Below are 27,756 nucleotides of genomic sequence, written 5' to 3'. Positions count from 1 at the left end.
CAGTCCTGCAACGTTTTTATTTCTCCTTAGTTCAAAGTCCTGTGAAAAGTCCTTTCCCAGCCAGTCCCATAAGTTCCCAGTGGCTGTGGGCACACAGCAGCACCAAGAGAAATACTTCCCTGCTCTGACAAACTGAGCAGTGTTTTAATGATGCCTGATAAGAGACTACAGCGAGAGGAGCCAGTAATCTCACTGGGAACCCTTTAGACAGGCGTTAATCCTGCTGTCATTGAGCCCCTCAGGAAAACCATTTCACTGACTTGATCTTCTTCAGCTGTTCCTCCACATAATTTATATCTAGCTAATTGCCACAGTAGTGACTCTGGATACGAAGCAGATGCTGCTGAGGAAGAAAGCATGTTGCATCCTTAAGCAATAGCTCTAATCTATTTAAAGGCAAGGCGAGGCTACTTAACAGTGGTTGGGAAGTTCATCTCTCTCCCTTTTCTCCTCCAATTCTCTGCAAAGCAAGCAATTCATACAGCATAAGCATTCAGTCATAGCATTTCTTGTTTGTAAGAATGGACAATACTTCTTCATCTTGCCACCCACAAGTTTACAAATGTCTCTCACAAGAGGGAAAGAGACAAATGATGTGAAAGCAAGCCAGTGAATACAGTAAGACTATGAAATGGGCAGTGAATTCTCTGCAGCAGAAGGAGGGAAGTCACCACCTTTTCTGTTCTCCCATGACAGCTGGCAGTAAACAATCACATCAATAAGCAGACAAGAACTAGGAGAAGAATCACAAGGAGAAACTGGCAGATGCCAAAGAGGATGGGAAAGCTAGAAATAGAAAACTTGTGAAGATATAAAAGGGATGTGAGAACTTGTAACAAATGATTTGGGTCGTTCACATCTGAGTCCGTGCATCAGACACTGCAGGGCTCTGCATACATCTGGCCACAGAGACAGGTCTTTCAGAGAAGCTGTAGCTAGAATAACAAGACAATGAAGAACAGGGAGAGAAGGATGTCAGGCTACACCAATGGCAGCACAAAGCAGAAAGAGGCACAATGGAAACAAAGAATTTTAATTGGAGGAAAAAAAAAACAACTTCACTCCCTCCCCCCCAAAAAAAACCCAAACTATCAAAACATTATATGGTCTCTCCCCCTGCACATATTCACATTTTTTTCCAACATAAAGTGCAGAGACTTCAACTGAAAGGGCCAACACTCCCTTCTGCTCTCCCAGCAGCTCTGCCCTCTTAGAGGAAAAAAAAAAAAGAATACACACCACAAAATAAGTGTCAGCCACTGCCCTAAGACTCCATGACAAAACTGGTCCCTGTTTGGCACAATATTCAGGAGATTTTTTCCCCACAGTAATGGCAACTTAGCCAGACAGATCTGTCCTTGCCCCCTCCTGATCTTCATGTGGCCTGTTACATCATCTCTTTGATCCTTCAGGACATTGGTTGAAATACAGTGCCTTCTTACAGGGCCTCAATGCAGCTGTTGTGTCCAGTTCAATTCCACTGAAAGTGAAGCTCCCAGAACCACGTGTTCAGATCGTGGCCTCCATGTGCAGGACCTTCAAGGCCTCAGAGATTTGAGAGCTGGTGTCAATCTGGCTGTACATCCCCACCAGGAAGGCCCTGTGCAGTAACACTGCAGCATGTTCTGTGAAAGAGAGAGACAGCGTGAGGAGTGGCCTGAGAGCAGCAATCTGCCAGTGAACACCTGGATGAATGCTTGTAGCTGTGCAAGAAGTTCCTCCTTCTGTTATGACTGAACAGGGCTTAATTCACCCTGTAATGGCCCTGAGGGTTTGTGATTACGTGAGAGATCACAACTCAGAGAGGAAGATTGTAAAGGAGCAAATCTGTTTTAAGGAAACCTCCCTTATCTCTATGGCAAGTCTCCTCTCTGTGATGCTCAGACCGAAGCTGCTATTGATACAGATGACCTACATGTTTGACAGACTATTCTAGGCAATGCTGACTCTTAGCAACTTCCCAAGGAGGCTACTTTCATAACAGGAGCTCAATTTTGACCTTTGCCCACCAAGCATGCACCCTAGAGGAGGCAGATACTGACTTACCTTGGCAAAGGAGGGTGTACTCAGGCAGGTTCCTCAATGCTGTCTGCACCACCTCAAAGTCTCGGCTGCCAAGGCAGTACATGAAGGTAGGAAGGAAGTCCGCAGCAATGCTGGAAATAAAACATCACAGCATCAGTACAGCCCAGTTCACGATCAACAGCCATGCACAGTGGGCAGCCAGTGCCCCTCAGTGACTCACAATATCCTGAGTCCCCATGGTCCTCACCTAGGGTTGTTCTGAATGGAGCGTAAAGCCAGGCTAAAGGCCAGATTTCGGCAGGACTCCTCTGATGAGCTCATCAGCTTCTGTAGGTTTGTCTGAGAGAAGATACACAAATAAGGATCACAGGGCCATATAAGGATCAGAACTGTGCAGACTTGCATTACTACCCCTCCAGCATCAATCCAGCAGGTACTGGCTGAGACAGGAAATCCCTCTGTAACAAGGATTATCCTGTTTTGAATGCTTTAAAGCACCCTTCTGTAATCTTATGGTGTATGGGACAGCTGAATTTTCCCTGCATTCCTGTGTGGCTTTTTCAGGGAGCTGTTCTGCTTTTTCCTAGTCCCATTATTGTAAAGGGGACGGAAGGTTACTACTTCCTCAGATATAAACAGAAGCTCAAGGGGATGATGGAACTATTATGCAATGGAGAGAAGACAGTAGGAAGGTACATACTGCCTGCTGTCAGAAAGCCTAATGGAAAGTGCAGCATCTTAGGGGAAATGTAATACCACCCTCCCCCCAAAAGCAGAGTAAGAAAAGCAATTAAGCAGGCTGTACAACACACTCTAGTGAACAGAATCTTTGACTTTCAGTGGCATTTAGAGATGTCACACTCACAGCAAAAAAGGAAAGAATTTCTGGCCTCCGTCTGGACATCTCATCAATGTCTGTCAGCACCTCCAAAATGTCTGGTGGAAGACACACATTAAAAGGAATGACTGAAATTCACTGATTCAGCAAAGGACCTACAAACCCAGCCTCCCAACCGGTCAAGTTTTACTACTTGCACACAGAGCTAGAGTAATAAAGACAGTTATTGAAAAAGGAAGGATGAGAACAGGCAGCTCACTTGCTAGATCAACATATCTCAAACTGCCCAAGCAGGGGTCACCACAGTCATGACATGGGCAGGGGAAGGAGTGGAGTAGGGCATAATGTTTCAACTCCAGAGTACTTTTTTCTTCACCAAGTTTCTAAGGTGGAAAGACAACTGTCACCCCAATACCACAACTTATGTCTGATATGAACACTGGACACTTGTGATTTCAGCACACTTTAGGAGAAGCAGCATGTTGTTGCCATATGCCAGGTTAATGTGATTTTCCTTTGTGAAGGTCATCTGGGATTTCAAACAAAATCATGCTTCTAATCAGTTTGGTATTTTTATTGTATTAAATAAAATGGCACTCCTATCAGTACTCCAGAGCAGAGTCACTGGATCAGAGCTGGCTGAATGTGGACTGTAACACTCCATGAGTTACTCATGCAAATTCCCAGAGCACCTTCAAGATACCAACAAGAGGCAGTTGCAGCACTGCTGTACTAAGTGACACAGCATCATAGGAAGCCTCTGTCACAGAACCACAGAAAATTATGGACAAGTCATCCAAAACAAAACTACATCCTAACTGCTGGAGACTTCTAGGAAACAAACCTGTAGCTGACAGCTGAGGAACAGCGTTGGCACGTGTGGCATTTGTCCTGTGTTCTTGCACTTACCCTCAACTGTTTGGCCTCGAGAGAGCCTCTTCATGTATGGGGCCATTTCAGCTGGTGTGAGAGGAGTGAAGAGAGAGACGCTGACAAGGGGGAGTGAGCCAGCTGCTGCTTCATCTGGTACAGAATGAGAACAGGTCACTTTTGACTCTCTACACAGTTTCAACAGGGAGACAAATCCAATGTTCTCTACCAGCCATCAGCTGAGCAGCAATGCTTCCCAGCTCTCACAGCCTCCTGTCTCACTGCAACTCCTTTACATCAGCAAGGGCTGCCAGAAAACAAACCTTCCTAACACTATTTTATACTGAATAGTTATCACACACAAGTTGCAAAGAGAGAGGAGAATGTACCTAGGGTCTCCTGCCAGGTTGATCCTGAAGTGAGGCTTTGGAAGATAAAATCCACAGTAATGAAAATCACTCTAAAAGCTTTTCTTCTGCACCAGCAGTGGTACCACTGACAGCAAAACAAACCAACCCATTCCAGATACTGATTTCAAACAGCTGAGCATACGAATGCCATTCCCCATTCTAAATACCTTTCACTAGGAGTAAGAGAAACATTGCATATAGCACACAAAAACATCTGCACTCCATGAAGCACTGCAGGTTTGCCAGCTAGATTTACTCTTGCATCCTAGTCAGACTCACCATCCTTCTCTTCTTCAGAGCCTCTGTCCAAGATGCTGCTCTTACTAGGTAGACTCAGCCCAGCCAGGAGGGACTTCAGCATTGCTAGGTCACTGTTGTCTGATGACAGGTCACTAGTGGAACAGATGGCATGTTTAAATAGAAGTAAAGGCATGAGGACAACTAACAGCACATAAATTAAACATGGTAGAAACAGTTTCTCAGAAGCAAGATTTTTCCCAGTGTTAACTACAGGGGTTGCTCCAAAATTAATGCCTTCCATTTTATTATGTTGGCCTACAATATCACAGATGGATGTTAGTGGTAAGGTAGCAGAGGCTGAACTTTCTGCCAGTTTTCCATTACATGTTGTTGCTGTGTGACAGATGGCAGTAGAGGGGCAGTTTGACAAAATGGCATCTGACATGGAAGTGCAGATGAAGCAAAGGGGGAGAAACTGAATTTCTCCATGTGGAAAGAACAGCACCCATTAATTGATGATTTCTGAACATTTATGGAGACCAAATAGTGGATGTGAGCACAGTGAGACGGTGTGTGGAAATAAATAGGAGGCATAACTTTCAGAGTGACCTATTAGAACTCAAATAAGTTTGTCCCTGTATCTGCAGCTGTGATCCTGCTGTTATTGCTCCAGGTAAAGACTCTGCTGCTGGCTCTCCAGAAATAACTGCAGAGCACTACAGTACATTATCTGGGCATTTAATTCGTTATGTGAGTTCAGATTACCACCCAACTTTGTCAGGTTCTGTTTTCACCTATAAAAAGGGAGATGCTGTTCATATCAATAGACATTTAAGCAAGCAATGGTGAAAAAGTGCCACATTAACCAACTGTTGTCACATTATCTTGCTGTTCCCTGCCTGATTATCTCATGGCACCCTGCCTGAGCAAGCTCTCCATGAACTAACCCATGGGGTAACTGGACTAAGAAAGCTTACTGTAGAGGATCCGAGTGCTTCTGCAAGAAGGAGACAGCTGCTTGTGCATTGCACGTGATGTACTTCTGGATAAACTGGACATATTTGCTGATGAAGGCAGCCAGGTGTCGTGAGGATTTCCTGTAGTTCTGAGAAAGGGTAGGGATGATGAGTTAACAAAAACAGCAATGATTCATTGCTCCATCCTGCACCTCTGCGACCCAGGAATTAGATTACTGATCGCTGGCCTCCCCCATTATAATCTCTCCAAGGTACTCTATATATCTTTTGGCTCTTCAGATACACGAAGGTTCTCCCTTCGTATAGCAGAATGTTGGGCTGGCCCTGTGTTACATTAGCTTCTCCCCCTAGTGGCTGGCAGCCCGCACACAACGTGCAGCAAGGACTTTGCCTACCAGCAGCAGACGGATGAAGGAGAGCAGACAGTCCCATAGTGCCGCCTGGTGCTCATTCTGGAAGACCTGTGGCTGAAGCAGCTCCAGGATCCCCAGGACGTGTATGAAGAAGGTCAAGTGATTCTGCTGCCTGAACTCCTGGAAATTGAGGTGAACACGGCCATGTAGCAGAGCTGCAATCATCGGCAAGTGCCTGAAACACCAAACAGAAGAACATCCAGCTCTAGTCTCTCCCTAAATAGAATTACATGTTGTTACATCCCAGTGGCTTTAAGTGTCCCTCAAACTCTCCCAGGGTTTTGGGTTTGACCCCAGTATCCATGGAATCAGCAGTCACCATTTCCCACCCATTTTCTGTTCTGTAGGCTGCAATTCTACAAGGATTGTTTCCTGACAAACAAGCCAAAAACAGTGCTGCTTCCTTATAAAAGATATGGCTTTGCTGCCCTTTCTTGTAGGTTTCATAAACGAACACAGATTCTGCACAGTCTACGTGACTGTGCCAAGCCTGCCCCCCACTTCTATGGCAAAGGTTGATGCTTTTCAGTAAACTCAGTCTCATGGATGGTGAAAGGAGAGAGTTGTACCTGAGAAGGAGGATAGGATGAGCCACAGCTAGCTTCCTGCATGCCATGTTGGCATCCCACACGCGGCTTTCTGATGACTTGGAGTCACTGGTGTCTGCAAGGAGGTTAATGAATCTGTGAACCAGGGCATCAAGCTAGAAAGAAAAGTAGTGAGTAAACAGTTAAGTTTAAAGCACCACAAGCCTGTAGCTTTTCAGCAGCATTTCTCCAATACTTTCCAACTACAGATGAGGTTAACAGAAATTATTCCCAGGTAGAACCTGCAAGCAGATGCAGCATTCCAGCTGGCATAGGATCTGAAGTCCACAGTCCCTACAGACATCAAAGCAGGATCAGACGCCTGCACACTTGTGCTTTACAGAAGCCTATGGCACACAGAAATTTATATAATCAGAGCTTAAAGTATTTGATAGAGAGACAATGAAAAATAAATCATACCTAAACTTTGCTCCTGAGTGTGAAGGCTCACTGAGGGAAGGGGCAACTGAAGAGTGAGCTTAAGAAACCAAAATGACAGAACCAACACTCTCCAGTTCTCTCCTTTTAGTCTGAGCATCAACACAGCATTCGCTCTAGGTGCACACTTGGAAAAAGAGGCTTTTCTGCGATTCACTGTTTACCTTGCAAGTGCTGCTGTCTCTGGCTCCTTCACTGGTGAGAAGCATCTCAGGCAGAGGCACAAGTTGCTCGGGTAGTTGCAGGTATATCTGAAGCAGAAGGTCCTGGCAGCATTTTCCCACAGAGCTGGAAGAAAAAGGGAGAGGCGAGCCTCTGGTTACTGCTTTAGCTCAACCAGCAGACATCACAGACCCATCAGATTATTAAAAGATTTCTTGTATATGTGATAAACAACTCTGCACAGTAGTCACCACTAATCTGAACAGTGTTTATTCAGTCTGTGTTTCTTTCTGAACTACTCTCAAAACATGCACAGTCCACAGGGATCCATGATCTGCAGGAATCCACCATGAGGCCGTTTCCAGTGCTGGAGTTAAGAAAATTGGTTACATAGTTACCCCTGGATATAGGAAAGGAAAGCCTGGCTTCCATCTCCAGTGAGCAGAATTCCTCTATGTAGTACTCATGGTCATCAACATCTCAAAAAAGTCATGCAACTATTCAGACTAGCCTGTTTCTCAATTAGCACACCTGCCTGAGATGCATTACCATGCAATAGCAACTGAAATTACTAGGCATCTTTTCTATTACCATAAATGAAGTTAAAATTAGGTCAATTTGCTCCACTGACACAAAGACACTATCTTCTGCTTTCCCAACAGTGCTAACACAGCTGCTAGAAAACAATCATAATGATCAGCACAGTTTGCATTATAAGCAATGATTCAGGCATGAGTAGACAAGAAATTCTACATTAGAAACTGGTAATTAAGAACAACAACTGACTTATGAGAAGAAAAAAAAAGTAGTGTTGAACATTTTATGCCAAAATTCCTGAAAGAAAACATGCCCTGCAATTTCACTTTTGTGGTGACCTTCTTGGTTCTAGTAACACTTCAGAGTGACATTTTATTCTCCTAAAATGTCTGAGAAAATAATGTGTGGGAAGCACTTGTTATATGGGCTCTAGAACGCTTACTAATGAAGACATGCTGTCAAGTCTCATCATTACCTGGCTGCCTGTGCCCAAGTAACTACAATTAGAGTAGGCACTGCTTTCCATTTGCGACCCCCACCTGCTACCCCATTGCTGGATGCAGCTGGTCAAATACTCTGTTACTTTTTTCATGCTCTCAAGGTCCCCATGAGAACAACTGAGCAACAGAGGCAGTCGAGACTGGATGAGTGTGCAGGAAGCCTCTTCTGTGTTCTGGTATCTGGTTTCTGCTTCAGCCAGGATCAGCTCCACCATGCTGATCAATTCTGATGCCTTTAGATGGAGCACAAATTCCTCACGGCGCTTCTGCAATGCAGAACACAAAATTAATCCCAGCTGAATCCCTAGATCCTTAGTTCTAGTCACACTTCCCCCAGACAGACAGGAGCATCTCTTAAGATGAGACTTAAGTAATGCGAAAACTCAAAGAGAGATTAAACTGCCTTTTCATGGCGAAGTGGGAATTATCCCACGCTGGGTTTTAGCTTGCTCATTGTTGTAGCCTTTTCACTAGATCTTTAATAGATATTGTAGCAACTCTGCAGGAGCTGCAGAGGAAATGTCAAGGGGGCAAACTTATGTGCGCTCAAATGAGCTTTTTGAACCCCAAATTGCCATTGTAATATATAATAGAGTAGAGCAGCTAAGCAACCAGCTGAGGTACAGGCAGCAAATTTGGCACACTGCATCTGTATCACTCCAGTTGCCTCTTGGCCATGACAAGTCATGCAATATGAAAGTATCACCTCTCACTCCATCCAGACAGGAAACTTGGAAGAACTGAGCCACTACCTGAGGAGTTCTTTGGTCCCTTCCCTGCCAGATCCGAGGGATATGAATACAGGCCCACAAGAAATCCAACGAAGCAGTTGGATCAAACCTGCCAGAAGACAAAAGAAGACAGATTTGCAATTAGAGTCAACGCAGCCCTCAGGCAGCATGCAAACACATGGTACTGTCTCTAAACATCACAAGTACTGTGAAGGAAAAACATCTGCAAAATGTAAAAATAGGATCCATTAAGTCCCAAGAAGGGGCTTGGTTCTGTTCCCAGATTATGACTAAATATTTGTTGCAGTAAGCACAACACAGGTATGGTGCCCAACAAATGGCATTCAGCAGCAGTACAGTGGCTGCAGAGTCATACACCACAAGGCCAAAAGTCTGTCACAAACATAAACAGTTGATACAAGAAGATCAGTGATCTTCATGTTGCAGTGTGCAGAACATCCTGCCTGCTATCCTGGATTGCAGAAATTAAATTGTTAGTGAGCAAATCAATAAAGAAATTGCAGGAAACAAATATTGCTAGCTTTAGAAATACTGTTAGTTTAATCACACCCTGCCTCGCTACTTACTAGCTGTTAGAGCATTCTGGTCTACAAGTGTAAGAAATTTAAGCAAGATACTACTACTACTACAATAAAATTCCAGTATCTGAAAGCAACATACAGGAGCTGAGAGCTAGGGTGCTCCCAAGATCAGAACTGGGCTAGAGAAAGACTGGTAATGGAGTTTAGTACAACCAATGGATCCAGCAGAGCCTGCCCATTGGTTTGCTATCCAAGCCATCTTTCAATCCCCATGTTCATGAAGATTATCAACAAGGGCAATGCTAGATGGATTACCTAAATGATTAGTATTTCCTATTTAAAACACGGCCAAATCTTTATGTGCTCTTTCCATCAAACAGCAGGTAATATTTAAATCAAGGTACACAAATCAGCATGACTGAAATCAGCATCCTTCTCACAAAGCCTGTTTTTGGCTGAGCTACATCTCTTGGCACACGCACCGTGGAACTCAGCAGCTCTTGTTCACAGCTTCTGATTGTTCTCTCTCAGACAGCAAATTGCCCAACTCAAAACTCTGCTAGGCTCAGAAAAAACCACCACTAAGACTCACCTCTGCTCTCGGTTTCTGCAAAGCAGAAGCTTGATGCACTGGTGCAGCGTAGTCCAGCTGGACTGATGAGTGAGAAGAGCCAAGAGATACGGGCGGAAGGAGGGCACCTGGGATCCTGCCTGAAAGGACCAAAAATTGAGATGTATAAACAGATTCTTGCTGTGAGGTGGATACAAGAGACAATGATGGCAATCCAAGCAAGCAGACAGCACATAAGAGAACACGTGGATTGAGGATTTGAACTGCAGTACTGTTTAAAACATGGCAGAAGTCATGACATTCAGCTTTAGCCTTACCTTTGTCATAGCACTTCTGGGCAGGCCACTTAATTGTCTTCAAAAATACACATGAAAACACAGAGTGCTAGGCTATTATTATTAGGCTATTATGGGACTACATTGTGTCTATAATACTCTTTGAAGTCCTGAAAAGAACAGGGCTGAAGAAACACAGAGATAAAATGAATATGTGCCTCATACTGCAGAAGGATACACCAGAATCTCTACCTTAGTCAGACTGTGCTGCTCTCAAACAGGTATAGTGGCAAACATGTGGCAAAACATAAAACTCCCCCATAACCCTTTTTCAAGGTGTAGGTCAGCACCCCATAAAGGTGGTTTTAGCACAGCAGTCACTCTACCCAACAACTCTTACCTTGTTCCAGGAGAACAGTAGTTTCTGCTGGAGATCAGGGCAGCTGCTGATCACCTCTGGGTCCAACATCTCCAGCCAGTCATTCAAAAGGCCAGAGGATGGTCCCAGCCAAGCAGTTTCAGTACTGAAGAGAAAACAAAGCCAGTATCAGAGATGATGCCAGGAAACCAGACCTCCCATTGAGTTCCCATCGTTGTGTAGTCTCACCTGCAACTATCCAGCTCTTTCTTCACTGTTGTCTCTTCCTTGTCCTGGAGCAACAAGGAGCTCACCACAGCAATTGGTTTCATGGCAGGAAATCTGGCAGTGGTCTCAACAGTAGCTGAGAAGAGGACTGTGAGGAGTTCCTCCAAGTACGGAGAGTGAGTTTCAATCAGGCCCTGAAGGACTAGCAGAGGTAAAAAGATGTTGCTAACCTCAATGTGTGGTCAAAGCTATGAAACATTCTAAGTGTCTCATGAAGGCAATCAATCAGTCCAGAATTCTCCAGAGAATGGCTCAGTAAGGAAGAGAGAAACCACTTCTATCTGGAATAGCAGACTTCTATTTCTTATTAGGTTAGCAAAAACTGACAGTTTGCTGTAAGACAACTCCAGTCCTAGGTCACAGTTTACAAACCCACATACCAGCACAGGGAAAGGAGGTGATATAAGATAGGCCACATTTAGATCAGTTTGCATTTTCCTGCTTCCCATTGCCTATATATGAGGTAATCCCTTTCTATGCTGGAATTCCAACCTGCTGCTGCAATAGAAAGGAGAGCAGGAAGACAATCATACCTTTGCTGATGAGCTCTGGCTCCACGTTACCCTTCTCTCCCGATTTCAGGGTTGCAATAATGGCACGTACCGTGGAGCTGATCAAGTCAGGGTCATGACGGAAAGTCAGAGCTTCTGTGAGGTGCAAGAAACCACCTCGAACTGCAAAGAAATTACAGCATTGAGGGACAAGCAACAACAGGTCTCTCTTCTACAGAGGCACCAAGTTGTAGTGGCACACAACTACTCAAACATACACACCCACAGCATCCCACTGTCATTCTACTCCCTCCACAGCTCTTTACAGCTCTCAGGGACAATGTGGATTGAATGAATCTTGTCCTCTCAGGGACAAAGTGGATTAAGAGAATACTCTATAACCACAAACTCATTTCCCTGATGAAGCTCTTAGTGATAGTCTCCTCCCAACAGATGGCAGATGACAATAACTACAAGTCATGACGTGACCTTGTTGCATGAGCATTCTTGCATGCTCATCTTCCAGGTCTACAGCTAGCATGGAATTTCTTAACTGAGCAAATGGAAGTTTCCCCTGAGAAATCTGCTCTGCTTACTGAGATGCTAACAAACATCTACTGCAAGCTAGCTTTGTTTCTGTCCCTTTCTTAACCCACTTGGTCCACTCAGAACCCCACAAGCTGCACAAAGCTGGTACCGTCACTGATCCTGTGCCTTGAGGAGTACTGCACAGCAAAACCCTTCAGCTGAGCACGCAGAGGACCATCTTCCACTGCAGGGCTGTCCAACCACTGCAGCATCTGCATGAGGACTTTGAAGAAGAGGGAGGAGAAGGCAGTGTCTTGTGGCATGCAGCGCTGGGGAGAGCAGCAAAAGACACCTGCTTACACACACTTCAAGAATAAAACAAAGATAGCAGAAGGGGCAGACAGTAGCACATACTGCCATGAATACATAGAGTACACCAATTCTGTTGGATCATACCTCACTGAAATCAAGGCAGCAGCTTCTAATGTAGAAATGCAAGGCAGAAAACATCAGTCACAAATAAAATACCTCTCCAAGCATAATTAAGGGTAGCTTTGTGCCTTTTTCCATCATGAAACAAATGAGATATTTTACTGGTAACTCTTAGCCTGCCCTGGAGTTCTCTTTAAGGAATTACAGACTTCCTTCCATAAACTGTCTGCAGATGATCTGGCTTATAAGACGTGCGTGCTACACAACAGCACAGACTGGAGATTCCAAAACAGGGGACTCACAGCTGCAAACTCACAGTGCCACAGTTACTATATTGCTTCAGGTTCACCTAGCCCTGAAGGCCCAACTCTCAGCAGTGCTAGGCTAACATGGCCAATGTGCATTCAGCTGTCTTATGCTCAGACAACCTAAGTCCCTTTGTATTATGCTCCCAGGCTGTGTTTTTAGCATTTCACAGGTAGAAAATCTGCACACAACAGAGTAGATGCACAGCAGACTTAGTTTGCTTCCCAGCCTACTTTGTTCAATGCTATGAAGATTCTTGTCCAACACCACTCACCTGATACTGGTACAGCTGGCGCATCAGTGGGCAGGAGATGAAGTGGTTACGATGCATAGCCATCACCAGTGCACCACTGTGTGGTGAGTTCATCAGTGCAGCTACTGCCTGCAGAAGTTGTGCTGTGATCCCAGACACCTGTGTGTTTCCCTGGCGGATTTGAGCCAGCTCCTGCCCCAGGGCCTGCTGTAATGCCAGGGCAAGTGGGCGCAGGTTTGAATTCTGCCATCGTGGGTCTGGATTTAGTGGGAAAAGCTGGTAGGATGCAGAACAGAATATGTCTATGAAAGCAAATGAAAGGACTTTCCATACCATAAAGTACCCTGAGGCAGAGGATCAATCTACCTTGTATGATCATACTGACTGTGAACCAACTAGAACCTTTAATACAGCTTTTTCAATATTCTAGTGCTTGGTACAGGAACAGCATCTATGCAACACCAACCTGACTGTCAACACTGAACCATGGGGGAAATCACTGCACTACCCAAATGCAGGCGATCAACTTGTCCAATTAATTCCCTGAAGGTTTGTTTTGAAGTCAACAGAGAGAGGAAGGTTCTGCTAGCAGACATGCCAAAGCACAAAAGCTGTTTACATATAGCTTTGTTGCCAAGGCCCTGTGAGCATTTCACAAATCCTCCATGCACTGCTGAGACGAAAGGCACTATACACAGAACAAACAAGAAGCAGAGATGTAACATGCTAGTAGGCACTGACAGTATTAGGCATGATCAAAAGCCACATCACGTTCAGACTACATGAAAAAACAAGTCCATCCAACATCAACTCCGCCAGACTGTAACAGCACAGCCTTACTCTATGCAGGGCTTTCCTATTTCCTGCCTACAAACACTGCAGGAAGAATGGAGCAAATAAACAATATGGATTTTGCAAAAGTGCTGCAGGAAAGGATGTGATGGACAACCAGCTTGAGGCTATACCAGTACCTGCAGGAAGATGCCTGCTAGATCATCTTCTGGGCCCAGAACCCGAACCTGACTTAAGGCCCGGATTCGGCTCTGGCCTTGATTGCTCTCAGGGCTAGATTTTGACTTTGCAGTCTCAGCACTATCTGCAGTTAGAATAAAAGAAAAGAAAGAAGAATATTGTTATGATAAGAAGCATCTGGAGCCCCAGTACTGAGTCATCTTCAGCTTCACTGTCTCTAAGTACTGAGAAATCCAGTAGCTTTTCCCTCAAGGCAAAGCAATACCTACTTTTCTGTACTACTCAGAACAAATAACTATAGAAAAACTCCAATAATACTGGAATTCCTCCCTCAAGCAGCAGAGAAAAGACATTTGAAAGACAACTTGGATAGTCTGAAGTTTAAGCTATCCTGGACAGTACCTCGGCGGGCTGGTAAGGAAGCTGTGAGCAGGGAGTGGAAAGTCTGGCCTCCTGTTGCTCCTCTTTCGTGCTGAACCTCCACAAGGTGAGCCATGTAGTCTGAAAAAAAGACAAGATATGAATACGTTACTTTTTCCTCTTTAGTAAAGCAGTGCAGAATTGGTTGCTGTTTGTGTAGCTACCACAGTGAAGACAAAATGCAGCAAAGTTCATTTGGACTTCGTAACCACAATGCAAATGAGCCCTATTTCTTTTACAGTTTAGCCTCCAGACTATTTATAGACTTCACACAATCCAGTTCAGAAAAACCCTTCTCTTCTATGGGAAATACAGTCAAGGACCATCTAGAAAGAACTAGGGAGGTCTCTACAGAGACAACAAGCCACCAAAGCAGCTGGCACAGAATCCAGTGAACTAGTTTGGATTTTACACAAGGAAGTCACAGGATGTACTCACAATGACTGTTTAAGACAAAGTAAAATGTCTAGTTAATCTCATACGAAGCTCTTACTCTTGTCCATAATGTTCTGCTCCAGTGTCTGTGGGTCATGAGATACTGCCTGATCCAGGTACTGCAGAAGTTTGCTCATGCTAGAAACTGGGATTCCAAAAGACTGAACAAAGAGAAGCAGCTGCTGCGGCTCCAGGTCCTGCAGGGCTGAAATAAAAAACCACCAAGTTCTCAGACCACCAAATTGCTTATAGATGGTCACCTTTATTACCCAGTTTTGTACTTTTGGCTGGACCAAGCAACACATTAATGACAGGACTGCAGAGAGCCTAAAGCCAGAAGTCTGACAGCTGCCTACATTGCTCTCTGCAAATCACTGCCTTCTTACTGCATCTTTCAGTTAATTCACTCACTGACTAATTTGATCTTCTGTTTAATTTGATCAAAACCTCAGGAACTCAATCATCCATATTAAAAAAAGCTTCCACCCTATCTGTTGATGGCTGCAGGCAGGAATTATTGAATAATTCAATCACTGACTATAGAGAGCTGTCATTTAATTAGTAAGAAAGGGACAAAGCTCTGAACACCAGAAAGAAAGACAGCACTGATAAGCTGTGCAAGGACAGAAGCAACGACAGATATAGCTTACATTCTTCAGCCACTGCTCTCCACATTGCAAGCACACCACATCCTATGGAAGCAAAGCTGTGCCTGTTGTCTGATGATTGCCTTCTTGAATTTGAGCTGAATTGTTACAATGTAGATAGTATCCAAATAACAGTTACCTATTTCCTTTAAAGTACACAGAAAACACAGAAGCTGTACAAGCTCTCCCCGCTTTAGAAGTAATAGTCACCACCCATAAAAGCCATCACTCAGCTGCATACAAGAGCAGCTCACTGCAAGGTCTGCCCTGATAAAAGCATCTGTGTAGCACAGTTGGACGCACAGAAAAACTGAGCAAAAAAGACTACTTTCCCTACAAGAGGGTCTGAAACACCAGCAAATATCCCACCAGCTCACCTGCATCCACGAGCCGCGGGACCTCAGAGCGGATCATGCGCAGCTTTAGCCAGTCAGGGAGCAGCAGGGCCTCCTCTGAGGTGTCAACCAGAAAAGCAGTAGGAAGGGGCTTTTTCTCCGGGAACCATATATCCAATAATGTGTAAAAATCACCATCCCCTGCTTAAGAGCAGACACAAAAATCTTTCTTATGAACATAAGGACCTAGCATATTCTATCCTTCTCTGTACAAATCAATCCACCAAAACATTTCCTTGTTCAAAGGCTAGAAACAACTTAGAAATAAACACTATCAAATAGAAATGTGACCTATGTATTTGAGTGCCCAGCTCTCATCCCACAATAATCCATGAGGTCTTTGTTTAGCAGGGAGGGACACACCATTTCAATATTTTCTGCTCTCTGCAGAAGGCAGCAAATAAGCCTGGAAATCCTTCATTCAGTGCAGCAATATCTATTACAATACCACAACTGTCAGCAAATGTTGCAAAGGACAACTCTGGGTAGAATTAGCACTGACCTAACCTGTTACACACATAGAGGCTCTCTGTACAGCCCACCACCCCTCGAACAAATCTGAATATAGTTACTAACCTTGAGGTGGCCCTAGTGTTAGGAGAATAACCATGGCATGCACCACTAGGATATGCATAGTGGCTGTTTCACCACTAGTCCAACGAAGGAATACCTGATCCTGTGACTCCGACTGAAAAAAAAAGGAGAAAAACAAACAGATGAGCTATGGTGGGGAAACAACAGAAAATGAGTACTGTGAGAAGCAGGTGAAAGGAGACCATAAGAACGGACAAGTCTATTCAGACCAAAGTTCAATCTAGCCCCAGTATCTTCAACAGTGGCAAAAAAAGATAAAAGAAGGAAAACAAAGTGATTTTTATGTACACACACACACAAGCACTTGGTTTTGATACTATATCTACCTCCAACTATTCTCAGATCAGGAAATTTTTGAACCAGACACAGCTTCTACATTTTCAGCAGCCCACATGGGCATACTTTCTGTTAACTCAACATTCTTCTATCTGCCTAGGAAAGGTAGGGAGGAACTCACCCATCTGTACACCTCCTCGCCTTCTTTACTCTGGCGCATGCATTTGATGTAGCGAGAAAAGATGGAGAGAAGAGCAACAAGTACTGCATCTGACTCAGCACAGTATGAGAGCTTGGAGAAGAGGTGAGACATGATGGTAGAGCGCTCCACTATGAGCCGGGCTACATCCTGCAAGAGAAAAAACATCTGTGAGGTCTTTACAAAAGTAACACAGATAGGACCTCCTGCCTTACTATGCCACATCCTCCAGTTTCCATCACCAGCCCAGTTAACATGATTCTGGAGACCAACACATACAGTCAAGACAAGAATCATCAAATTAGGAAGACCAAGCGATTTGCACGCATCTTGTGAAAACTTAGTGTCCCAAGCTGTAGCACAGATGCTTTCTAATGCATCCCATGAAAGGGAGCATTTACCAGTCTTTACATAGTAAGAACAGTGTTTCTCTAAACATTTAGCAACACCCACATATTTAAAAGGATCTACAAAAAGCAGAAAGAGCCTTTGAATCTCTAGATCCATGCAACTGAGTCTCCAGAAGACTGTTGCAAAGGATGTTGATCATCGAACGAAAAAAGCACCCAGAGTGAGAACAATTAATAACTATTGTATATCAGCCAACCATCCCAAAATCACCAGACTTGAACAAGAAAAAAAATGAGTCAGAAATTCAATTTCAGTTACAGAAGAGTGAATATCCCACCACTGAGGTTCCTGACTTTCCACTCTCTCTCCAGATACATGCAGGCTTAACACCTGCTTAGTTGAGACGTTGCCAGATGGTAATATTTCCTTCAAATCACTATCTGCTCTTACATTTCCCATACTATCTGAGATGGGCTGCTAAACTGGAGATTGTGACTCTGATTTTCTGTTTGAATATGAAACTGAACACACAAGTTGCCCTCAATCACATATCCAGAAACTATGCAGTTATCAATTTCACATGCTCCCAAAAACCCCATCCCACTGGTACAGCAAGCTACCACTGCCCTGGGCAACAAGTTCAACATATCAGGCCTTCCTGTGCAATCCCTCTGTCTTTGCAACCCTGTCTCTCACCAGAGCGAGGTCATTATGCTGTCCCTGCTCCTCCACGGGGGCGTGCTGGGAGAGGTACACCAGGTAAGCACTGATGGTCTGGGGATCTGTCTCCATATGGATGGCCTAGAACGACGCAGTTCTCATTAGAGATCAGGAAGCCATGAAAATAAGCACCAGCAGAAAGTATGCTCTTTTGCAAGAATATAAAACTGACAATATCACAGCCACAGTTTGCTCAGATCTGTTTTAGCATGAGTAGGATAAAGAATCATTTGCCCAGGAGCTAGTCACTTATCCCTTCCAGGTAACACTTACCTGCTGCAAGGCAACAGCTGTTGTTGCTCTAACACTGTCAAATAGTGGCAGTCTTGGGAGGTCTCTCAGTAGCCACTGATAACCCTGCAGCAGTTCAGAATCACCAGAGTCTTCTTCCATGGGGTGATCTTTCTCTTCTCCATCCCGCAGTCCTCCTTCTGATAGCACCAAAGACAAGCCCTGCAGAAATCACATAAACACAGCCTGTGCGTATGAGGCCACAGCTGGACCCACCAGTTTCATACTAGTGAATAGAACAGAAACACGCTTCAGACATCAGGGAGTGATCCAACTGCCATGCACACAACCTACAACATATAACTTGTCTGCTTGACAGCTACCCTGCTTAAAGTTTCAGTCCTCTGTAAGCATAATATTCAACTCTGCAATTCTGCCTGCCTTGACTATGCTCTAGAGCACCAGGCATTTACTAATTTACATTCCCCATGGAAAACAGCTGCTGCCAATTACTCCTTGTACTTCACAATCTGCTGAGTCTACACCTGAACTTCACAGGAAACAGCAAAATCCAGCTTTATCTTAAAAAGGTACTACTTGGCTGTTGGACAGAGAAGATTCTGAGCAGCAGGAAGCAGAAGTGCATTTGATGGGGCCTGGAGACTGAGATGAGTTAGCAAAGAAGGATGATACAAAATACTGCTCTCAACCCTCAGCTTCTGATAAGCTCAAGTTGAAAAGATTTTTCTTTTGCTCACCTTCATGGCCAGGACCCGGGAAGCCACCTGGGAGGAACTCAGGCGTCGCAGGAAATAGTCAAGCACCTCACAGGTTGTCTGTTCATCTGCTTTGGGACCCAAAAGCAAGTCTTGCAACCGTCCAAGCAGCTGCCTTTGTTTCTGTTGTCTCTGTGGAGCGAGAAGTTGGTCTTTCCAGTGAAAAAAATCCAGGATACGCTGAAAGCAGGTAACAGAACTGAGCTCCAGAGACCACTCACCTGGCGTTTCTTGGCACGCTGCTCTTTACTCTCACCCTCCTCTTCTTCTTCACCTGAAGTTGACTCATCAGCAGCATCATGAAGCAAGAATTCACAAAGGCACTGCACAGGTAAGACATCCAAGGAGCCCTCACTGGACTGAACCAGATCTGCCAGCCATGGCATTGATTGCGATGAAGCCTATGAAGCAGGAGAATGACAATGCAGGATCAGCAGAACATTGATGCAGCACTAATCATTTCATTCCTGAGCAATAAACCACCTTCTCTCACACCATACTCAGCTCCCTCCTGTCCCTCACTCTGCTTAAGCTTTAGAGAGAAGAGATCAGATCCTAACTTTGCCAATCCATCAGTGGAGCTTACCTGTCTTTGAATGATGTTGAGAAGAAAGTCAGGATGACGACTCCGACACAGGAGGTGGCCCAAGCGAAGAGACTGGTTCAGGCTTTTCACCTGCTCCAGGACATGCGGTGGAGGCCTGCGTGGAGGGCCTCTGCCAAAGAAACAAGAAGTTAATCACAGACAAGGCACACTTTCATTGTGGTGATCAACCAGTTCAGCAGTGCATGAAGGCTACATACAATTTGCAACACATATCCTATGTGTCCTAACCCCACCAACCTCCTTATTAGCAGCAGGAGTTCCCGACCAGGATTAACTGGAATTTCCCAATACCAACAGACTAGAGTACAAGGGTACTCACTGAGGGTCCAGACTTGTCAGCTGGGATAGCAGGAGGCTGCTGCTCTCTGTTATGGTTTGTTTTGTGGATGCGGCAGCCAGATGACCCTCAAATGCAAGAATCTCCTGTTTTTCCCTCTGGGAGATTTGAAGCTCACGATTAATCATCTCTGTGCGTGTCTCCTCATCCGTCAAGGTACATTGAGGATAGGAATAATTACTGAGAAAACAAGCAAAAAACAACAGTTATCTTGCCCCATTTAAAATTTATGAAACAAGCAATGTCCCCGTGTTATTAGCTCTATTAGAGAAAACACACACACAAAAAAAGACAGCTTCCCAACAGTGCCAGGGAGACTGACAACCTTTCAGCAAATTTACATCACAGTCACCCCTTGCTGGTTATATTCTCCTGGGGGAAAACTCCTTTCCCACTCAAACAGCAGCACTACTGCCAGCTCCACTAAAAAGGAAGAAGCCAATAGACATGAGCTGAACTCATAAATACACAATTTATAGAGGGATCTAGACATACTAACTTCGTCATGACCATTTCCATGAGCATCTTCAGAGAGGGATACTCCTCCCATGCAGCCAGACCTACAGCACAGAAGAAAAAGGTATTCAGGAAACCAGGAACAAGTCAGAGCTTTTACAGAGATTCTATCACAATCCAAGTCATGGAGAAGACAAGCTTACTTTGAACATCCCACCGCATTCAGGGCACAGACACTGACCCCAGACTCATTCCAGTCCAAACCCCCATACTTTTTATTTTTGCACACACATAAGGAGCATGCAGCACAGCACAACTTGCCAGTTTTTGTAGCAGAACTGGTACCCTGAAAGATGTTCACACTCACCAATGTTTTCAGGATTGAATGCAGCCACTACAAGCAGGAGAGGCCAGGCCTTCCAGTACAGGGTAGAAATAGCTAGATTTGGAGGCTGGTACCTACAAAAGCCATCAACAGACACAAGCAGCTTGGTTACTGGAAGCCACTACAAAACTGTTCTACTTAATCATACACTGTTTGGATTTAGTAACACCAGTTCAGTAGTTTTCAGAAAAAAAAAACCTCTTGCAAGTGTGACAGCAGAGTTCAGCTGCAGATTTCTAAAGCAGAAAGACCAGAGTTCTTGCAAAGAAAAGTCCATTCCATGACTCGGAACTATCTCTGCCTAGGAGAAATTCTCATCAGAACACAACAGTGAAAAGATTTCTCTGGGATTTCATTACAAAAAATTTTAACTGGAAAAAGCATCCTGAAGTCTATGAACTAGGACTGCCAGTCATAAAGTGAAAATGAACTAGATCACACTGAGATTATCTATGTGATAAGCCTTACCCTGGGGGTAACTGAATATTTTCTGGGTGGTGGTAAGTGCACAGATTTAAGACAGCATCAATCAGCTGGATTCTTTCTACCCTGAGGACCTCAACATCTGGGGAGAGGAAAAGACAAAGCAAGTTATTGACCAGTCTACCTTGCTGAAAGTCTTTCAAGAAAACCAACAAAGCAAAAAAAATCATTTCAAGAAACTATGTCATTGTGGTCTTGTTCTCATATTACAGGATTAAAAAAACACAACTCAAAAAGCAGCAACACGTAAAACAAGCCATAAGGATACTGAGACATAAATGAGAAGACCACAGAACACATAGGCTAATTTCTTTAACTTCCAATGTTTTCACTTCTGAATGGCCTAAAAATTTCTGTTCATTTTATTGTCTGGATTAAGGACTGAATTGAATTTAGAAATGGTAGCTCAAATCTCTGGGTGGCAAATCACAGCCTCTCATCCTCAACAAAACCAGTACTTCCCAGACACCCCACTGACTGATGATTAATAATGGGCAGAAACCGTAGGAGAAAATAAGAACCTTGTCCACTGAGAAAGCAACAGCAATATACATCTGGCTCTGAGCCAAATGCTTTGCCATCAAGATTAAAACATGCTCTGAGTGATGCGAAGGCTCTTCGGAATATGGTAGGAGCTGCCTCAGCTCTGAGCGGTGCTAAGCAGACACAGACAGAAGGAACCACTTGCTGGCTGAAGCTCTGTACAATCTTACCATCTGCTTGCACAGCTGCAGCACGCTTCACCAAGTGGTCGGCAAGTTCCATGGCATCCGCAGGGCCAAGAGGAAGGTCCCGTGACAAACCAATCACAAGGATCCGCATCAGCGTGTCTTCAAGGATGGGCACCTCGGAGCACAGGCGAAGGAAGAAGCTGCATGAGACAAGAGACAATCAATCATGCTTCTCTTGACAGCAGCACGAGGATTGCTGAAATCCTCCACAGACCCTACAGCTCACCTGAGCAGAAAATAAAGCACGGTTTAGCTTCCAACCATTTTCCTAGTCACCAGGTCCAAATGCAACTATCTGAAACAAATTGCTTTCATTGCTTTGTACCTCTGCACTTCAGCCTGTGCGAGTCTGAGCTCCCTAACATTACACCAGTACAAGCCATACAGTACAGGGCTGTCCTTCTCACCATTACAGCATTAAGACACAGGACAGCTTGCCACAGGGAAAAAGAATCAAGGAAGAAGAACAGACAGAGACTGGAGCAACAGTCGCCAATTTTAGGCAGCATAACAGATGATGAAAAAGCAAGCACAGTTTCAAGTCTTTCCAACACATAAAGAAGCATCAGAAAACACCAGTTCCTTTGCCTCTAGTTACAGTAGCTCTGCCTCTGTACCCAGCTACAGATGGAGCATACACTCACTTGCGGTCGCTCTCAGGGGGCCAGTTGTCCCACTTGTAGTAGGTCTCCGGCTGTTCTGTGAAAAGCACCTTGTGGAGGCTGTCAGAATGAAGAGGACAGTAAATATAATCCATGTGAGTCTCAAGAACACAATCAACAGTTCATTTTCCACAATGAAAAAACATCAGATGGATAACAAGGGGTCCACAGTAATCATTTGTGATAAGATAACTTGGTTCCACAAAGAATTTCCAAAGGACACATGCAAGGGCCTTTACAACTTGCCATATGCTTTTGGAAAAGGGACTGGATATGCACAGTAGGTTCCCGAGTAACTCTCTTACCAGTGCACATAGTCCTTTGGAGCCAGCTTGCTGATAGATGGAACAACTGTATGAAGCCACCAGACAGCATCTCGTTGGATAGCAGCAATTTGGTTCTGGAAAGAGCGCAGCACTTCCAAGTCTGAAAGACATCCAGATTACAAAACTACACAGATACAAGAATGCTATCCAGACCAAAGCAGGACATGGCAGACATTTTAAGACCAGGCAGTAACCAATGCTCTGAACATTAAGTAAACTGGAAAGAAGTCAGAGTCTTTAGCATCCCAACTCTGACAGCACACATGCTTCATCTTCTGATGCATACTGCAACAAAATCCCAGAACGTAGTACAGATGAATGAAGGCCATGAGAAGACATCTCAGCAGTCACTTCAGTGCTATCTCAAAAGCTCTGCCACCTCAGAAACATGTACTTGGTAATCCTTACTGCTGCTCCTCCAAACATGATCTTGTCCCACAACAGGCACCCATCTATTCAGCCAACATGCAAATGCCACATCTACATACAATTCTGTTGGCCGTGGGATAACAGCATGCAGCCCCATACCTCTATTCAGAACAATGGCATACACTTCTTTCTAATTCTAGCTGTAATACTCACTCAGCACTGCCTGGAGATATCTAACAAAATACCCATCTTCAGAAGGAATCTAGGTTTTTATACTTACTCTTTTTCTCTCCTTTGTCCCAGGCAATTCCAGCCTCTTTCACCTGGGCTGTGATACCAAGCATCATGGAGACAGCTAGAAGATCTGTTATGTGAATGACAAACCGCTCCTGAAAACAAAAGCGAACCAAATTACAGCCATCTTCTGAAGTGTTTCATCATAAAAAGATGAAGTCATGACTGTCTGGAAATGGAATATGGAAGATCTGCTATGAATTGCAAGAGACAATACTGAGTCACCCAAATAATAAGGGAAAAAGAAATATCTGTCAGGAAAAACAAACAAATAAACCAAACAGATACAGAAAAGCCCAGCACACCCCTGGTACCATCCAGCAATACACGGAGCAAACAAAGGGCTACCTTGAATTCCATTTCTGCATATTGGGCCTCCTTTCGTTCCTGCATAAGACCCAGGCAGAAGGCCTGGAAGTTGATTTCATGTTTTGTTTGTTTGATGATCTCTCGCAGCAGTGCCCGTGAAGCCCGCAGGTAGTCATCCTTAGTAGTCAAAAGATCCTGGAACACCATTGCTAGATACTGAGGGAAAATAAAACTTTCAGTGCACTGTAATTATCAGCACTTACAAAACAAAAAGCATGTTGTTTGTCATTCAGACACCAGTGAGCTATAATATGCGTCTCCAATGAAATTTCATTACCATAAGTTTGGTCACTCTGAATGTATGAGCATCTTCAGGCTCCCATACATTTATTCATAACAAGTTAAACAAGGTGATTTCAAAACAGTATGATACGTTCTGCACAGCTGTCTGTGGGAAGATTTCATTTGAGCCACAGTTCAGCTAAAACTCTCAGGCAGGGATCTGGGCCCACCAGTAGTCACACAAGACACTACACCTACCTTTGGTGCTTGCTCTGAGCTGTGCTGAAGAACAGTATACAGGATCTGCATGTTATTGGGATTTCTTGCATTTGAAAGTTCATTGAAAATCACAAACTTAATCGTAGTTCCCAGGTTATCCCTATGTGCATTCAGCAGCTCTCTGCAAGGGAAGAGCAAAGGTTTGTAAGCTGAGACTTCAGTTAGATTCATGTTCTGATTTTTCTTGAAGTGTTTAATACACACAAAAATAAAGGAGATGCAGCAGCAGGTATGTTCAGAGATGCTAAAGGATTACTGAAGGGTTTCCATACTAATGAAATTAATATGAATGTGACACAATCTCCCATGGCCAAAGCCAATATTTAATAAATCTATCCAGAGGCAAGGCCCTGGACATATCTTCCAGATGGAGTCACTCACTCACCTGACACATAGCATGTAGTGGTTGAGAAGGACCTTTGGCTTGAGACGAATTTTGATCAGGTTGGAGATAACTTCCATGTCCTCTGAGCTGTGAGTGTTGCAGTTCATACAAACAGACATCAGCAAGTCCTGTGCTGGCTTGGTCAACTGCAGAGGAAGAACAGGAAAACTACAGCCACTGGCCAACACAGAACAGAAATGTAACTCGCCTTACTGGCTGAATTTCAGACCAGGTCCAAAAAATTCGAGGTCCAGAAGTCTCCATCCTTACCTTTGGATTCTGCAGCCACATCTCCAGCCTTTGCACAGCCATCTGTCGCACCTCTTTGTAGCCACAAGTTGCTGTCAGCAGACGAAGGAGGTTTCTGGACACGTTATCCATGGGCTGGCGCCGGTTGAGTTGGTCCCGCAGCATGTCCAGAACATATTCCTCCACACTCTCTGCAAGGTCGTCGTACCTGGGCCATACAAACTGCATTTTATTCACTTTCTCCCAAGCCAGCTCTGAAACGCTTCACTGTGTCCAGAGATCAGCATTCTTTCTTGTTCACCATAAAGACTACAAAAACAAATCTACTCATTTCTTCTGATGTTCAACATTCTCTAGCAAGTGTCATTGGACAGCTCATGCAGAGAAGGAGCTCTCTGCCACAGTACTTCAGGAGTGGGTGAGCACAGACAGATCTGTCACATGGCTGCACCAGGAAAGGAAAGTGTTTTACCTGGGCATGAGCTGGCCCTCCTGTTCTGGGCTCATTTTCTCCTCTGCAATCAGCAGCTCACTCTGGCTGTCTTCCTCCTCTGTCATGGAAGGGTGCGGGCTACTTCCTATGAGAGATCAGCACAAAGCACACATCATGAGACAACTCTCTCCACCACTTATTACTCACACATCACATACAAGCGCATTATTCGAGTCTTTCACTGCTTGCCGTCAAAGTGAAGGGCAGCAAAGAAGGGAAAAGCAATGCCAGAAACTCAGTATCTGCTCTAGAGGACTCCATCAAGTAACGCACTGTTCACATCTGTTTGTAAGCCCTTGCTACTATTTTTTAAACATCCACTTACCAGCACTAATGTCCCCACCACTACGACCAACTTCCCCATGCAAGAGCATGCTCTTAGGAGGCATCTTTGTGTTAAAAGCTGTTTGGATGTTATCCACAAATGTCTTGCAGTGAGGGCTGTCCACCCAGATGCGCTCTCCAAGGGAGTCCTCAATGTAAACCTACAGGAAAGAAAGCAGCAGAGGACACAAACCACAGTCAGACTTTTTCATACAGCTTGCCCACCACTGCCTCAGCCCAAAAAAACCACCCTTTGTTCAACAACCTTGACAAAGATCTCTGGCCAGTTCTCATCCTCTTCGTAAGCTGCCATGAGAAGGTTGCAGGCCAAGACAGACACAAGGCTATTCCCTTTAGCTTTGAAATTAATAGAGGCATCTCTTCGGAGCAGGCTACACAATGCCTGGAAAATTATATTAAAAAAAAGAACAAACAAAATTTAAATTACGTACCCAAAAATCATATAGAAAAGCTTTAGAAAAAAAGCTACAAATCTCAGTAACTTGCCACAGAACTGTAGTAGTTACAAAGATATGCTAACTACTTTCCAGCCAGACAGCAGCTACAATTATACTTGCGATGTGGCAGGAACCCCAGAATATACTTCAGAAACATACAGTAAGATGCTTCAGGAAGTCCAGGAGTCCCCATGTGACACAGCTCTCACCTCGATAACTCCTTCAGTGGCAAATATATTTGGTTTGATTTTTGCCAGGTACATGAGGCTCAGGTACAGCGTGGTATCAGGTTTGGCTCGGTTCATTTTCAGCTGCTTGGCTGCTCCACACAGCACCCCCTCAATGCGGTCATCGTTACCTTCCGCCTCTGCTGCCTCAATTTCATCCAGCAGCACCGTGGGGACAACTGCAACAACCAACACACAGGCACCAGTTTTTACCCTCATGCAAAACAACCTGCCTTGACATGCTGCCAGGATCAGCCCCCAGGAAAGCAAAACATCAAATACTGTGCTCAGTTTTGGGCCATCCCTTCCCTCCCTTTGCAGGTGGGATGTGACAGGACTCCTAATACAAGAGGCCCTGGAGCATGTATGAAAAAGGGCAAGGAAGCTGTGAAGGGTCTGAAACACAAGTCTTGAAGGGAGAGGCCGAGGGAACTGGAATTGTTCACTCTGAAGAAGGCTCTCTATAATCACAGAATGGCCAGGGTTGGAAAGGACCTCAAGGATCATGAATCTCCAACCCTCCTGCCACAGGCAGGGTCACCAACCTCCCCATTTAATACCAGACCAGGCTGCCCAGAGCCCCATCCAACCTGGCCTTGAACACCTGCAGCTGTTCCAGCACCTCACCACTCTCTCTGTAAAGAACTTGAAACAGTGACTTTGGCCCCCTATCCAGGAGGGGAAAGCCTTAAGGACAGCACAGAAAGGCACCACACGGGCTAAGAGAAAGGCTTCCGGCAAACTGAACCCCAAGACAAGGCTGTGCCCCGCTGTGACGGCACACAGCAGCCCTTACCTTCGATGGGGATGACGGACGGCTCCTTGATGGAGGGCGAGATGGCCCGCTTCTCCGCCACGGCCGCCTCGGCCAGGCGTCCCAGGGCGCTGAGGGGCGGCGTGGCAGACAGCTTGGGCCGCTTGCTCAGCCCGCCCAGCCCCGCGGGGCCCGACAGCGCGGCGGCCGCGTCCCGTTTGCGCTCCGAGGGCAGCCCGGCGGGCGCCGGCTTCAGCAGGGTGACGGCGGCCTTGCCATCGCCGCCCTGCCCCTTGGAGCCCAGCGCGATGAAGTCTCCCGGCGGCGGGTGAGCTGCAACGGACGACAACCGTGATGGGGACCGCGACGGCAAGCGGGACGGCCCCCGCCCCGGCCTCTCGGGCGCGGCCTCAGACTCACCGGAGGGCTTGGGAGCGGCGCTGGGCCGCCGCACGGCCGCCGCCTTCGGTCGGTTCATGGTGCCGCACGGCGCGGACCCCGACACCGGCACACCGCCCCCGCGGCCCGGAAGCGGAAGTTCCCCCCCCCGGCCCTGCC

At 45.2% G+C, this 27,756-nt stretch overlaps 1 protein-coding gene across 2 annotated transcripts; it reads right to left on the bottom strand.

Moving 5' to 3' along the window:
• INTS1 (integrator complex subunit 1) lies at positions 1–27,756 on the bottom strand. 2 transcript variants are annotated; one of them, XM_031606487.2, is made up of 47 exons: positions 27,619–27,756; positions 27,241–27,531; positions 26,427–26,623; positions 26,025–26,162; positions 25,761–25,920; positions 25,415–25,520; positions 24,964–25,150; positions 24,694–24,839; positions 24,288–24,429; positions 23,787–23,963; positions 23,425–23,533; positions 22,755–22,875; positions 22,432–22,509; positions 21,770–21,927; positions 21,042–21,138; positions 20,556–20,647; positions 20,232–20,292; positions 19,715–19,912; positions 19,375–19,504; positions 19,010–19,189; positions 18,771–18,920; positions 18,055–18,234; positions 17,758–17,862; positions 16,693–16,860; positions 16,218–16,329; positions 15,624–15,785; positions 14,658–14,804; positions 14,147–14,245; positions 13,744–13,868; positions 12,794–13,048; positions 11,951–12,110; positions 11,296–11,436; positions 10,724–10,904; positions 10,517–10,640; positions 9,863–9,981; positions 8,750–8,837; positions 8,037–8,263; positions 6,963–7,086; positions 6,343–6,476; positions 5,756–5,948; positions 5,361–5,488; positions 4,423–4,535; positions 3,773–3,886; positions 2,891–2,961; positions 2,273–2,364; positions 2,047–2,156; positions 1–1,625 (listed from the first exon to the last, which is right to left on the bottom strand). In XM_031606487.2, exons 1-47 carry the CDS (start codon positions 27,674–27,676, stop codon positions 1,510–1,512), a joined length of 6,564 nt encoding a protein of 2,187 aa, XP_031462347.1. In that variant the 5' UTR covers positions 27,677–27,756; the 3' UTR covers positions 1–1,509. The 2 variants fall into 2 exon arrangements, with proteins under 2 accessions (XP_031462347.1, XP_031462348.1); XM_031606488.2 differs by having other exon boundaries at positions 15,624–15,782.

The sequence above is a fragment of the Phasianus colchicus genome, chromosome 16 (assembly GCF_987193195.1).
Source record: "Phasianus colchicus chromosome 16, bPhaCol1.hap1.1, whole genome shotgun sequence".
NCBI lineage: Eukaryota > Metazoa > Chordata > Aves > Galliformes > Phasianidae > Phasianus > Phasianus colchicus.
This window is presented reverse-complemented; position numbering and strand designations above follow the sequence as displayed.

Bases quoted from the DNA above. Each gene is read 5' to 3' on its own strand.
- INTS1 (XM_031606487.2), bottom strand. From the start codon at position 27,676: ATGAACCGACCGAAGGCGGCGGCCGTGCGGCGGCCCAGCGCCGCTCCC. The intron at 9,982-10,516 runs GTAAGAGTTGTT...TGGTCCTTTCAG, and splicing joins TACTGTTCTCCTGGAACAAG to GCAGGATCCCAGGTGCCCTC. The intron at 8,264-8,749 runs GTAGTGGCTCAG...TCTGCATTGCAG, and splicing joins GGGACCAAAGAACTCCTCAG to AAGCGCCGTGAGGAATTTGT.